General features: G+C 33.9%; 1 protein-coding gene across 7 annotated transcripts in view; it reads left to right on the top strand.

Moving 5' to 3' along the window:
- Positions 1–14,328, top strand: part of SLC4A10 (solute carrier family 4 member 10) — a gene marked incomplete at both ends in the record, with an annotated part of 320,758 nt that overhangs the window by 224,836 nt on the left and 81,594 nt on the right. For 2 of the 7 annotated variants that reach the window (XM_080689854.1, XM_080689852.1), the window contains 4 exons: positions 574–662; positions 1,643–1,732; positions 6,057–6,214; positions 9,908–9,995. In XM_080689854.1, coding sequence (XP_080545980.1) covers positions 574–662; positions 1,643–1,732; positions 6,057–6,214; positions 9,908–9,995 — 425 coding nt within the window. Of the gene's footprint in view, positions 1–570; positions 663–1,642; positions 1,733–6,056; positions 6,215–9,907; positions 9,996–14,328 lie in introns of all 7 variants that reach the window. The other 5 variants (XM_080689853.1, XM_080689851.1, XM_080689856.1 and 2 more) reach the window with 3 other exon arrangements.

Raw genomic sequence — 14,328 nt, 5'->3', positions numbered from 1 at the left:
CATTTGTTTTGGTTGTTATTTAGAAATTAAAATTTGGCTGGGGATGGTGGCGCACGCTTGTAATCCCAGGCCGTAGGAGGCTGAGACAGGAGGATCGCACAGGTTCGAAGCCAGCCTCATCTACCGAGTGAAGCTCTCAGCAACTTAGTGAGACCCTGTTTCCAAAGAGAGTATAAAATAGGTCTGGGAGTATAGCCCAGAGGTAGAAAAGCCCCTGGGTTCTACCCCCAGTACCGCAAAAATAAATAAATAAATAAATAAAAATTAAAATTTCAAAATTCAGTTAATGTTAGATATATTTATAACCACTCTCTTTTCAGAGAAAATAAATTCGAGGTTAAAGCTGGGAATCTGGTTAAATGTTTTTGACTGTTTTCTCCCATTTCTATCTGTAACTGATGAGAATGTTTGTATTGATACAGATCTAGTTATATTGATCCTTCACGCTTACACCGTAAACTCATTAAGGAACTATGTTAGTCCAGTTTAATTGAAGTTCATATTTTTCATTCAAATCGTTCAGAACTATGTAAATAATTGTGTGTATTCTGTAATAACAATCTCTTTTAGCAGGCCAGGTTGTCTCTCCTCAGTCTACTCCAGCCTGTGTTGAAAGTAAAAATGATGTTAGCAGAGAAAACAGCACTGTTGACTTTAGCAAGGTAAGCTTTTTTTTTTCTTTCTCATCCAAGTTGGCAAATTAATAGTAGAAATTACTACCTGTCTTATGAGGCGTTGACACAATTTTTTTGCATGCACTTTTTTTTGTTTCTTAGTCAAAGCTTGAAAATATTACAGACAATGCGAGTATTAAATCTGTGTGTGCTGTTTTGCCTATTAAAAACACTGAACATGTAAATTTTATGTACCATCTTCAAGATTCAAGCCACTTGGTACAATGTATTTTTTTTCTCAAAGTAGTAAGTGGGCTCTCAGAGATTTTAACATAGGTTTAATAAATTGTTTAAAAAATCTTGCTAGTAATTTTTCTCCAAATCACTTTCCTTCTTTGTGGAAAAACAAGTCATATAATATAAAATGTTATTGTCATTGTTATTCCAAGAAAGACATTAGTGTAAAGAAATCCTAGAAGGACACAGTGAAACTGAGAAGAGTTTTGAATAAAAGCATACAAAGGGCTGACTATGTTGAGGTATAATCCAACTGGAGACAATTCAAATGAAATAATTTACTTGAGCATACTCTCAGTAAATAATGAGACAGTGAAAATAATGTGATTTTGGTGAGTGAATTTCTGACATTTCATATGTGCCCTTGTAAGCTATAAAATATAACACTTAAGTAGAGAAAAAAAGAAGTTTTAATGTTGGCCAAAGATAAGGAGGGCAAATAATTCCCTTTATCTGAGTGGCTGAAATAGTAAAAAATTGGAGTTAAAATTTTGACAGAGCCCAGTGATGGCAGCAATTTTAATAATGGGAAGAAGTGGAAATGCAGTAGAGGAAGTTGTCTGAATTAAAATTCCAAAGAAATTAATAGCAATCAGCTCCTTGAACTTATTCAGAATTCTTTTGAAATACCAAATTGATCTAGGTCTAGTTGTGTGCATGTTCTCCTTCTGGTGCCTGTGGAGTCTCCTCGGCCTGGTGTCCAAGCTTAAGTTTGTTAATTATGCGTGCAGGGACTGGGAGGCCAACAAAAGGGGCATACTAGTCCATGTGGGATGAAACAAAAGCATGAAAAAGGACCTTCACATCAGCAAGAGAGAGAGGTGAGGGCCTCCTCGGGCGGTGTTCTACAGTGGTTCTGAGCTCATTTCACTCTATGGAGGCCAGTTCAAATGTATTCCATCTGCCACTTTAAAAACTATCTTTTATAAGCTTTATTACATCTTCATTCATCTGCAAGTTGAAATAAAGCTGTCACAAGCTGCCATACATTTAATTTCCGATAGTCTTAATTTGAAACTGTTTTAAAAGCAATGACATAAAAAGTTGATTACTTATTTATAAGAGCATTAACAGTATAACAAGGGCATATTTAACATTCTCAACAACAATAGTTACAAAACCTCCCAACTCATCTTTTCAAATAAATTACCTCTTAGCTTTTGAATATGTGACCTTTATACATTGAATTTTATATCTCTTCCTTCTTTTTCTTGTACAACCTATCTTAAAAGCCTTAAAAAATGTCACATATGAAATAAAAATGGAGATTGCCAGTTGAAGACAGTAGTCTCATCTTCAGGTTTCCCCAAATAACCAGAACCACACAAGAGTGGAAAATAGATTTCATCTCCTTTAACACTTTTCTTCGTCATTGCATTCCCATGCACTGGTCGACTTAATAGGGCAGTCAAATGTCTAGAGCCTTCTCCTCATCCCTGTTTTGAGATGTTAACAGAAGGTGGTTTTTATTCACTTCATGTGACTTGACCCCATATTTTATCTACCTTAAGTTTACCTAGTTTTAATCCATCTATTGGATAGATCCACCCGATTAATTCATTAAAGGAGTGATTTAAAATATAATCTTAGTTATCAGGTTTTAGCTCTTCCTTTTGCAAACAGATGTGTCAAAATACTATATTTCTGTTTGTTAAATTGACAGTAGAAGATTCCTAGTTTATATCTGTTTTTTATCAAATGACCTAAAAAGACTTCACATAATTTCAAATATAAATTTTTCCCACATCTCTTTTGTGCGTGAAGCATATTAAAAGAGTTAGATTATTAAATTATGGAACTAGGATCTTTAGACATCCTGTTTACCTGCAACAAAACTGAATCCCAGAGAGATTAAGAAAGGGGCTCAAAATAACTGGCTAGTTGAAATTATGGAACTAGGATCTTTAGACATCCTGTTTACCTGCAACAAAACTGAATCCCAGAGAGATTAAGAAAGGGGCTCAAAATAACTGGCTAGTTGGTGTCAAAGCACCATTTCTCCCCAGAGAATCTTTATTTTCTCATAGTTTCTATAATGGGCTTAATACTTAATCTTTCTCCCTAAATTCCCATTTGTTTAATCTTCAGTCCTCAGTGTGTGGCTTGCCCAGACGCTTTCAGTTCTAACCTGCTCCGCTATCTTACCTATCTTCCCTAGACAGGAACTGTTTCTCATTCACAGCTTAAGTATCAAATGCCCAGAAAAAAGGATCTTTCTCTTTTAGCCTAACAGTGGGAGCTGCATAGCCCAGAAGCACAAGATAAATCTGGACCCAAAAGAGTATAGCTTAATTCCTTCAAGATCTTGTTCAGAGACTAAATATTTCTAGGATTTCCTTCTTTCTATTTCAAGTATTTGAGTCCCCTTAAGGATTATTTTAGGGATGTTGTTCAACCTGGATCCCGAAACTGTTTTTGTGTAGTTGTAATTGTGGTTCTTAAATGTCATCTTGTGTTATATTACAAGGTGGGGATATTACCAAATAAGATTTTTTTTTTTTTTTTTTTTTTTTGCGGGCCTGAGGATGGAACCCAGGGGAATTCAACCTCCGAGCTATACCCCCTGCCCTATTTTATTTATTCTTCATTTTGAAACAGAATCTCACTGAGTTGCAGAGGTCCTCACTAAGTAGCTGAGGCTGTCCACGAACCTTGATCCTCCAGTCTCAGCCTCCCGAATGCTGGGATTACAAGTGTGCACCACCGTGCCAGGCTCCAAATAAGATTTTTCTAAATGAATCATGTATTAACACAAGTAAAAAAAATATATATAGGGCTACTCTAGAAATAACATAATGTGTATCAATGATATATTAGGTTTTACATAATTTAAAAATCATGTTTGAATCATAATTTTAAAAACATTTATTTTTAAATAAAATCAAACTGTTTAGCAAACTATGTACTCCTTGATTTAATTAAATTTTATATTGAAGTTACTTCTATAATTTTAACCTACCAGGGGCACCAACTTTAATAGGTAAGATTGTGGCATCTATTAAGCAATAAATGAATTTAAATAACATTTTCTAGGTGGAATCTAAATGTTAAATATTACCAATATAACTCATATATATTGACTAAAGTTATATATTTTCTTTTTTGGGGGGTACCGGGAATAAAACCCAGGGGCATTCTACCTCTGAGCTATACCCCAGTCCTATTTTTTATTCTTTATTTTGAAACAGGGTCTCACTGAGTTGCATAGGGCCTCACTAGGTACCTGAGGCTGTCCTTGAACCACTATCCTCCAGTCTCAGCCTCCCAAATGCTGGGATTATAAGAGTGTACCACCACACCAGGCTATATTATTTTAATAAGTTATTTTCTCATTTAAAATTTTGTTCTAATATACTAATACCATGTAATTATTCTTTCAATTAGAGTTAAATTTTTTTCTTCTTCTGGGCTCTGAAAGACTTAAAATTTATTACACTTTCTCACAGAATTAATAATTCACAGATAATCTTTTTAGAATTTTGGCAGTATAGTGAAAATATAAATCATTACTCTTTTAAAGCATTTTCAGTGTGCACCTTTCTACTAGCTAGAAAAATAAGTATAAAAATCCCATAAAATTAGCCTTACTTATTAAAGTTAATAAATTTTTGTTATCTATAAATTAAAGTATTAGATGCTATAAAAGTATTTACCATATAATATTGTAGAATATATGCTTCACAAACATAAATTTATACTTGAAATTAGATATTTTGAGTTCAACTTTGGAATTTATATTTGTCAAATATTTTTATAGGCAGTTTTGCTTTGTTAAATCATTCTCTTTTTTTCTTTAAAATAAGATACTTGTTTTTCCTGATGATTTTGGTGGAATAGTAGAAATATATTTTAATATTAAATTCTTATAATTATAAGTATTCTTTGCATTCTGTGGATACTGGATTTTATGTTTCTGACATCTTTATCCTATAAGAAGATTAATTAGCAATAATTTCCCAAATAGCTGTACGGAGGTCTCAATTTCAGAAAGCAATATATTTAATGTACTTACTAAAGTGTGGCTATGGGTTTTCTAAGGTTTTCCTAAAAGTTTTAAATTTTTTACTGTAAACTTTTTGAAAAAAAATCCTCAAATTATTGAACTTGAAAAATAACTATATGGCCTAAAAATATCTTCTCAGCCTCCACCTCTATTTTTCCAGAGCACATTCCCGTTCCTCTCTCTCTTGGCTGTTCTCACCTTGATCTTTGGCTTCCATTTCATTAACAGAAGAGCATAAAACCAATTACTAGAGAAGATAAACTATTTCCCTAATTGGAAAATAAATTATTCCCCTAAAATCAGAGTTTCATAAAAAGCAACTCAAATGAATCAGAAACAAGAAATAGAACCTTTAATTTTACTTGGAAGCCACTGCTTCCTTTTTACTGAAGGCCCATGAATAAAAATTGATATTTGATCCTCAGGGTAATTTACATTTAGTTTTTGGATATAACTTTGCTCTTAGCATTTCTTCTTGTTAGTGATCACTTTTGTTTTATGTTCATTCATTTCAATCATAGACATCTCATATTAGAATTCAACAATAGATCGTCAGCAACTGCAAATGTTAATACCTTTGTTCTTGCTCTATTCTGTTTTTCTAGTTTTCTCTATTTGATGGTATCTAAATTCTCTGATGAAAAAATAGAATTAAAGATTTAGAAGGCTAAGTGTAGAATATGAAGAAGATAAATTAGAATAACTATAAAGGCTAATGTCATAACATAAGAAAAAACATAATTATATTTCCTTTGAAATAGCCATATATTGAGTATTAATTAGCAAAAATATGTAAAACTAAGGCAATATATTATAAAATAATAAATTTGTTAACATATGCAATTAAATTATGGCTAAAGTATATTTAGTTAATTGAGCACATATAGTACCCTCGAGGATTTTTAAAATCTGAAAAAGTTTCTTTTAAAAATAATGATAGAAAAACTGGAATATTAAGCTCATTGATGACAAATTAATTTAACCCACAAGTAAAGGAAAGAAGTTATAGAAAAAGGGCATTTTAGGTGTGTTTCTTAAACTATGTTTATTGACAGGTTAGTATATATGAAGCACTGTGCTAAACTATGATTTATCAAGTTTTCCAATTTTGACTTGCCTTATTTGCTTTGCAATGCTCACAGGTTGATCTGCATTTCATGAAAAAGATTCCTCCTGGTGCTGAAGCATCAAACATCTTGGTTGGAGAACTGGAGTTCTTGGATAGGACTGTTGTTGCATTTGTTAGGTTGTCTCCAGCCGTCTTGCTTCAAGGACTGGCTGAGGTCCCAATACCAACCAGGTAAAAAATATCCAGACTCTTTTACATTTTTCTTAAATAATATTTTTTTTGTGTAAAAGAAAATGAACATTAAATATAATTTTCTGCTAGAGTTCTGACTAGAAACCAATGTGTCATCCACAAAACAATGTTTTCTTGTTTGTAGCAGAGGGGAAAGTGCCCTAAAGATTATTCTATCCTCAAACCTCTGTGTTTTATTTTAGGCATATTTCTTGTTGCTAAGTACCCTGATCTATATAATCATACAGATTCAATTTTACATGTTTGGTTTAAAAAAAGAAAACTGTTAGTCTTTTCTGAAAAATAACATTAAACTGTGTGCTTAAGAAAGAAAGGATCCTGTATATGAGAGTGATCAAACCCAAGAAAATGAATTTCCAAGATTTGGCTTATGTTTGAGTATCCCATCTAAATAAAAGTAAGAGGCATCATTAAGAAAGCCACTGACATGTCAAATATACTGTATATTTCATCCTAGGCCCAGAATGCCTCTCTAGGGTGTTTGAAGGATCACTGGTAGTAGCATAATAAAAGTGTGGTTGTATCTGAATCAAAATTGCAAGCTTAATTTGATTACCTAAATTAGTTTTTCACTTGACTATAAATAAAAACTAGTAGATTAGGGATAACACAAAATATGTCATTATCATTTACCCCTATTTTATAGATATAAAGCTGTTCCCACATGGATTAAATTGTGAAAAAATATAATGTTAACTTCGGTAATTTGTTTCTACCAGCTTTTCCAGGGACCTGATTTTTTTCTCTGCTTCTACCATCAGATATTATTTCTAGGTAAAGGTATCCATTCACTCTGGTTTGATTCAGTAAAGCTTGTATATCTAGGGCCATGTTTTCCATATGACTGGCTACCTGAGATGCTACTAGTATAGACTTCTTTTTGTAAACATTGAATGACTTAGTCAAGTGGAATGATGAAAAGTTCACGTGCTGTGGCCACTGGGTTCCCAGAGTATATTTTCTCTATAGACCTCTGGCCTCAAAACATGGCCAATTATATCATTCCATGCTTTGAGTATGAATAAGAGAGAGCATATTTTATAAATCTCATCTGACTAGAATGAGATCCAGTTTTGGAGTACCTATGTTTGACCTTGTCGTTTGAGTGAGAAATCTGATGTATTAATTAGTTAGCTTTTCATCACTATGATCATAATACTTGATATACACAATTTAAAGGAGAAAGACTATTTTGATTCATAGTTTCAGTGGTTTGTCTGTGCTTCATGGCAGAAACATCATGCTGAAGGGTGTAGCAAAAGAAAGTTGTCCAGTTCCTGATAGCCAAGAGAGAAAGAAAGAGAGAGAGAGAGAGAGAGAGAGAGAGAGAGAGAGAGAGAGAGAAGAGACCCAAAAAACATACCTCTAAGGACACACCCCCTTTTACTAGGTCCCACTTCCCACACCTCCAGTCGTTAATTCATATTGTCACTCTATTAGCCAGGTGTAGTGGCGCACACTTGTAATACCAGCATTTGGGAGGCTGAGACAGGAGGATTAGGTTCACAAACAGCCTCAGCTACTTAGTGAGGCCCTTTGCAACTCAGTGAGACCCTGTTTCAAAAATAAAAAGAATTAAAGAATAGGGCTGGGGTGTAGCTGGAAGTTAGAATGCCCCTGTGTTCTACTCCCAGTATTGTAAAAAAAAAAAAAAGAAAAAAAAAAAAGAAAAGAAAAAGAAAAAAAAATTGTCATTCCTCAATGAATGACTCACTGATACTGTCAAAACTTTTGTGATCCAGTCACTTCCCAAGGGCTCTACCTTTGAGCACTGCTCCTTTAGGAGACTAAGCCTTTAACACATGAGACTTTAGGGACGCTTTATATCAGTATAACACCTAGTTCTCATTCAGGTTCTAGACAGAAGTTTCTGTTTATCCTGTTTGAGGGTTACTGAGACTTCTGATATATACCAAATTACATTAATAAGGGGAAAAGATATCCTGAGTATATTAAAGTGGCATCTGACCCTATGATTAAAGCCATATTCTTATTTCCGCAGCCTATAATCTAGTCAGAGCTTCTGGGACTATGAGAATTAGATTTAAGATGTTAAACTTACTAATTGTAGAGATACTGTTTTAGTAGTTTAAAGTTTCTTTTCAGTTGACCCATCATTTATTCACCATCTGTTGTTAGGAAGGTGTCTGGTGAGCTGTGAGCAAATGATGGCTATGTATAACAAAGATAACTCTTGTTCTTCAAAGGAAAGGAAAGAAAAATTCCCAGGAGTGGAGAGAAGCAATAAAGGAGTTATAAACCCTCACTTTGATAGCTGTCAGGTTTATGTGACCTCATTTCCTACAGACACAGCAAAATATGTGTAGAGAGCAATGGAAGAAAATTAGGGGCACTTTAGAGCCACTGTGTACAGAGGGATTCAAAAGACTAGACTATTTAGTTAGGAAAGGTGAAAAATGGAAGAAGATTAGTTAGACAAATAGAATAAAGAAAGCCATTCAGGGTTCCTAATTATGCTTTCTTAGGAGGACAAAAGGGCAGACCATGAATGTAATGGTAACACATAGCAGAAATGTCAGAAAATAATCTTTTAGGACTTTATAAATAGCCCACAGAATGGAATCCTGAAAAATAGCAAGATGCACATAGGTTAGAAAATTTCTTAACAGTATTATGGTTGGTAAAGCATCTGCCACCACATTCAACTGTTCCTGTTTTTAATATATAGTGAGCTTTCCTATATAGCAGAAATGAACTTGCATTCAATTACAATGGACACAAAATCTTAAGTCAGATCCTGTAAGAAAGTATAAAATATATTTCATGTAAAAACATGCAGTCTCTAAAACTTACAATCAAATGAAGGATGACATTGTATTAACTATTTCAGTGTACCTTACAGAGCCATTGGTTTTCATTTGTAATTGCATAAACCACTTAACAAATTAACACCACAGGATTACACTGCAAAATATAGGGCATTCTTTAATTTTCACAATTTCCCTGAAGCATTGACCTTTGCATAGACAGAGCAATTACTAATCCTCTAAAGTTAGAGCATGTATTGATTTCTTTAAAAGCACGAGTATGATGATGAATTTGCCAGACCTTCAACCTAATTTAGATAGATTATTATAGATCAGCTACTGCTTTTAATTCCTCTAGCATTAGAATTAATAGATCATTAACTCTATGTTCTTCTGCCTGGCTGCTCTTTGATTCTTAACAAAATTTTTAAATATTTGATGTAAAATTTACATATGCCTGCTGGTTTTTATTTTACATTTTCTCTTTGTTTATACTATGCTATTACCTTCTAGATCCTTTTTGCTTTCCTCCACTTTGCATACAAGTGAGTTTTCTTCCAGTTCAGAAAGTATTAATCAAATTTTACTTTTCCTGCCTTTGTTCTCTAAATATTATAGAATCCTTAAGATTCTCAATAAAACAAACTGTGTAGGCTATACATATATTGAAATGGGGAAACACTGAGGTAAAAATGACCATGAGTTGTCATTGCTCCAGGACCTCATGCAGAGGAGTCAAGTGTTGTAAAATGTTTCAAAACAATAATGATTGAAAATTATAAAAATATTTCACATCAAAATCATCATTTTTACTAATTCCTAAGATGAGTGATTCTGTTCTACCAAAATTATCTTTATATTTCTACCTTGAAACATTTCTTTCTTTTTTTCTTCTTGCTTACAGATTTTTGTTCATTCTCCTGGGACCCCTGGGAAAGGGTCAACAGTACCATGAGATTGGCAGATCAATTGCAACCCTAATGACAGATGAGGTATTTATCCAAATTTATTGGAAACATTTTCCCCCACCAGGCACAACTAACTTTTAGAGGTCCTGTTTGCATGATGGTTTGTTGGGGTTCAGATTTATCTGTACTGAATCCCTATTCTCTCATATTTTCACTATCTAATTTCCTCAAAAAAATGTTTAAAAGGGTTAATAAGCTGAGTGTGGTGGTGCATACCTATAATACCAGTACTCTAGAGACAGGTGAATCACAGTTCCAAAGATAGCCTCATGAGACTCTTACCAACCTAGGAAGACCCTGTTTAAAAACAAAACAAAACAAAACAAAAGAGCAGGGGTTGTAGTTCAAAGGTAGATTGTCCCTGGGTTTGATTCCCCAGTACATCCTCCCACAAAAATAATAAATTATCACCCAGAAATATAATATTTGAGACCTTATATTCTAAAGAAAAATTGTTTAGTATTAATTAAAATATTTTAATTTAATGATATTTTCCTTATTGTTCATGCACTGCCAATATAAGCACCATATCATTGCAAATCTTGTTTTAAGAAAAAAAATATTTGTAAGGTCTAAATGAAAGGCAATGGTGGCTTAACTGAAGAGTGTGGCATCAAATGTGACAACTAAAAGCCATGAAACATCCATCAGCCTTCTACAGTTGCCTGATATATATGTAGATGCTCTTAATGTGGGAGTCTTTGGATAATTAGAGGAACTAGAGATGGAACTTAAGGGACTTGTGATTTCTTTGATAGAGCATACAATTTTTATTACGTAAAAATTTTGCCAGTAGATTATTTTGGACTAGAAAAAGCTCCCATCAGCTTGTCAAATAGATGTAAGTCTCAAAAGTGTACCTCTATCAAACTATAAATACTAATCTCAATAAAATGTTTGAGGAAGGGGGGGCAGGGTGGAATCCAGAGGGGAACACAGCAAGGGCTGTGTGCATGTACGTTCCTATCACTCTGAGACTCATTATGACATATAATTACAATGCATCAATAAAATATATTTAAATATAATATCGTAAAAATAAGAACATAAGAAATAGTATGATGCGTTTTCTCTTTGGCTTATATTCCCCAACACATTATGGAAATTTGTTCTTATTGTTAAAGGGAAGAACAAATGGAAAAGATCATAGGAAGGGCATTAATTTAAAGTTCAATAGTTAATGAATGAATGGAATTATACTTGAACTAGAATATCATTTATTTTATTTATTTATTTTTATTATTATTATTTTTGGTGGTACTGGGGTTCCTGGAAGCCCGTCTATCTCCGGGCTACACTCCCAGACCTATTTTATTTTTGGAAACAGGGTCTCTTAAGCCAGCACGGCTGGCTTCGAACCTGCGTGATCCTCCTGTCTCTGCCTCCCAAGCGCGGGGATTACAAGCGTGCACCGCCACGCCTGGCATTTCTTTTCCTTTTTTGACTCATCAAGTGGGTATAAAGCAGCGGGAAAACATTCATGCACAGTACATTTTAGATTTCAAATGAAAGCAGAGAAAGGACTTTTACAAATTTCCTTGATTAATGAACTGCCTAATTTTAGAATAAGTGTCAGCCATCTAATGAGGACTGGAAATGAATCTTTTAGAATTGAAAGTTTTGAGTTTAGCTTTAGAGAATTTTGCGACTCTTTGTAGGCAGTAGGATATAGAAGCAGCAAGCCAACCAGGAAGTTACTGTTAAAAATAAGCTATTAATTATAAGAAGATATGCTAACTACAGTAGGACAGTGAGTGATTTAATAAGAAAAAGTGTTTCAATATATTTACTGATTGATTGATTGATTGATTGCAATGCTGGGAATTGTCCCCAGGACCTGGCATATTGCTAGACAAGCAGTTTACCACTGAGCTACATTCTCAAGCTTCTAAAACATTTAAATACTTTTAAAGGAGAAAAGAGCTTTCTATTGTTCAAAGTCAAGGTGTTTATCTAATTGCTTTGAAGGCCATAAATTAATTAATTTTATTTATTAATAATAAAATTAAGAGCCAGATGTGGTAGTGCATGCTTGTAATCCCAGTACTTGGGAGGCTGAGACAGGAGGATCATGCAGATTCAAAGCCAGCCTCAGCTACTTAGTGAGGCTCTCAGCAGTTTAGTGAGACCCTGTTTCCAAATAAAATATAAAATATGCTGGGGCTGTAACCTGGAGGTAGAAGGCTCCTGGGTTCCATCCCCAGTACCACATACACACAAAAAGAATAAAATTAAGTATCTTGACTAACAGTTAATTTGCTAGGAAAATGGTGAACTGTGTTATGTTATCAAACTGTTAATTCTATGAGACTACTAATTGCTTAATATTTATTTTTGTGGCCTGATTTTGCCAGGGCTCAAACAAATGCCTGAGCTGTGCTCTGTCCTTTTTTTTTCTCTTTGTGCTGGGAACTTCAGAGGTAGATTATCCTTTCCTTTTGTGTTCTCAGACTTAGCGTAGTGTGTGTACCTCACTCAGAGTTTAATATTTTTTTAAAATAAATTAATGACTGTGCAAGTCATCATACCAATATTATATCTTGAATCAACCTAATAATCCATTTTCTTCATTTCTGTTGAGATTTACTGGAGAAAATCATGATTGCACTTATCAGCACTACTAATTGTTTCCATTCTTTTGCATTCTAAAAATTAAGCATATAGCTGGCGTGGTGGTGTATGCTTGTAATCCTCGTGCTTGGGAGGCAGAGACAGGAGGATCCCGCACATTCTAAGCCAGTCGCACAGGCTTAAGAGATCCTGTTTCATGTCGGGCGTGGTGGCACACACTTGTAATCCCCGCGCTTGGGAGGCGGAGACAGGAGGATCACGCTGGTTCGGAGCCAGCCACGCTGGCTTAAGAGACCCTGTTTCCAAATTAAAAAAATATATAAAATAGGTCTGGGAGTGTAGCCCAGAGGTAGAAGGGCTTCCAGGAACCCCAGTACCACCACCAAAAAAAAAAAAAAAAAAAGAGACCCTGTTTCCAAATAAAAATATAAAAATGGGTCTGGGTGTGTAGCCCAGAGGTAGGAGGGTTTCCAGGAACCCCAATACCACCAAAAAATAAAAATAAATAAATAAAAATTAAGCATATATGTAGATATGTTATTTACCATAATAGAACATAAAAGTGAGAAATTAAAAATATGCATTTACACATTTATTTTAAAATATAGTAAATATGTCCCATAGTAATATATATATATCACTGTTTATGAAAACGAAATCAATACAAACCCAAAAAAATTTTGAAGAAATTTTCATTTCTTGTTCTGGATTTTCAAGCTAAAGATTTTCTCTGTTTCCTAGATCTTAAGTCAAAAGTATGTTTAGTCAGCAACCATGACCAACATGTAGTAGCTACTTAATAAATATATGTGAAATGAATATCCAGGTCTTCCACGTTCTGAAAGTAAAAAAATTTTTTTACTGGTTTATAGCATCTATCATTCAAGAAGTGTTGCTTGTCTGAAGCTGAAGACTTGGAGAAGTAGTCCGTACTTGGTCATGAATATTTTAGCTTCATTCTTCTCTTCACATGTTGCAGTTTGTTTTTTGTCCCTATCATTGTCCTGAAACTGTTCCAAGTAAAGTCACTATTAGTAAATATGCTATTGCCTATTCATATTGACATTAAATACCACTTTTCTTTTATTTTCCCCAAAAAGAAAAGCTCAACAATTTATTGTATGCTTTGTTTTATTATAAAATCTATTAGATTTGTCCTATTGCTTACCTTGAGGTCACCAATTATCTTTTTATACTGTGTTCAATGAGTTTCATGCTTTATCTTTCATTGCAACATATCTGACATCACTTTTTGTGTGGCATGTGAGTATAAATATAATTTTATGTTTACATACATAATCCTTTGACTCAGTATTATTTGTTGAATCGCCCATCATTATTTTTCCTTGTTAGTAAGACCTGGCTTTCAAAAAAAATAAAACACCCCTATGCTGAGGTCATGCCATCTTAAATATAATAACTTTGCAAAGAGTTTTGATCTCTAGTAAAACTGTCTTTTTCTCAATTTGCTTTTCATTAATTCATCAAATAAATAGTTACTGGATGTAAACTATTTATCAGGTATCCTGGCAGATGGTGGGTGTATAGGGGCAAGTAAAATGGATAAGAACCTTTTATTGTCATTGAGCCAGTACTCTAGTAGCAAGACAGGATGACATAGATGTAAAATAGATAACACATGAAGATTAGTGCTGTAGAGAAAACCATGAAATCAGAGAAAGGAGATAGAAATTGCATGCAGAGACCTGCAAGGTAAAATGAAGTGGCCAGAGAAGGACTTGAGGGGACATTCTAGCAAAGATCCCCAAAGAAGAAAAAATGCAGG

Source organism: Muscardinus avellanarius (assembly GCF_963383645.1).
Source record: "Muscardinus avellanarius genome assembly, chromosome: 2".
Lineage (NCBI taxonomy): Eukaryota > Metazoa > Chordata > Mammalia > Rodentia > Gliridae > Muscardinus > Muscardinus avellanarius.
Note: the sequence above shows the minus strand (reverse complement) of the source record. Positions and strands in the feature narration are given on the sequence as shown.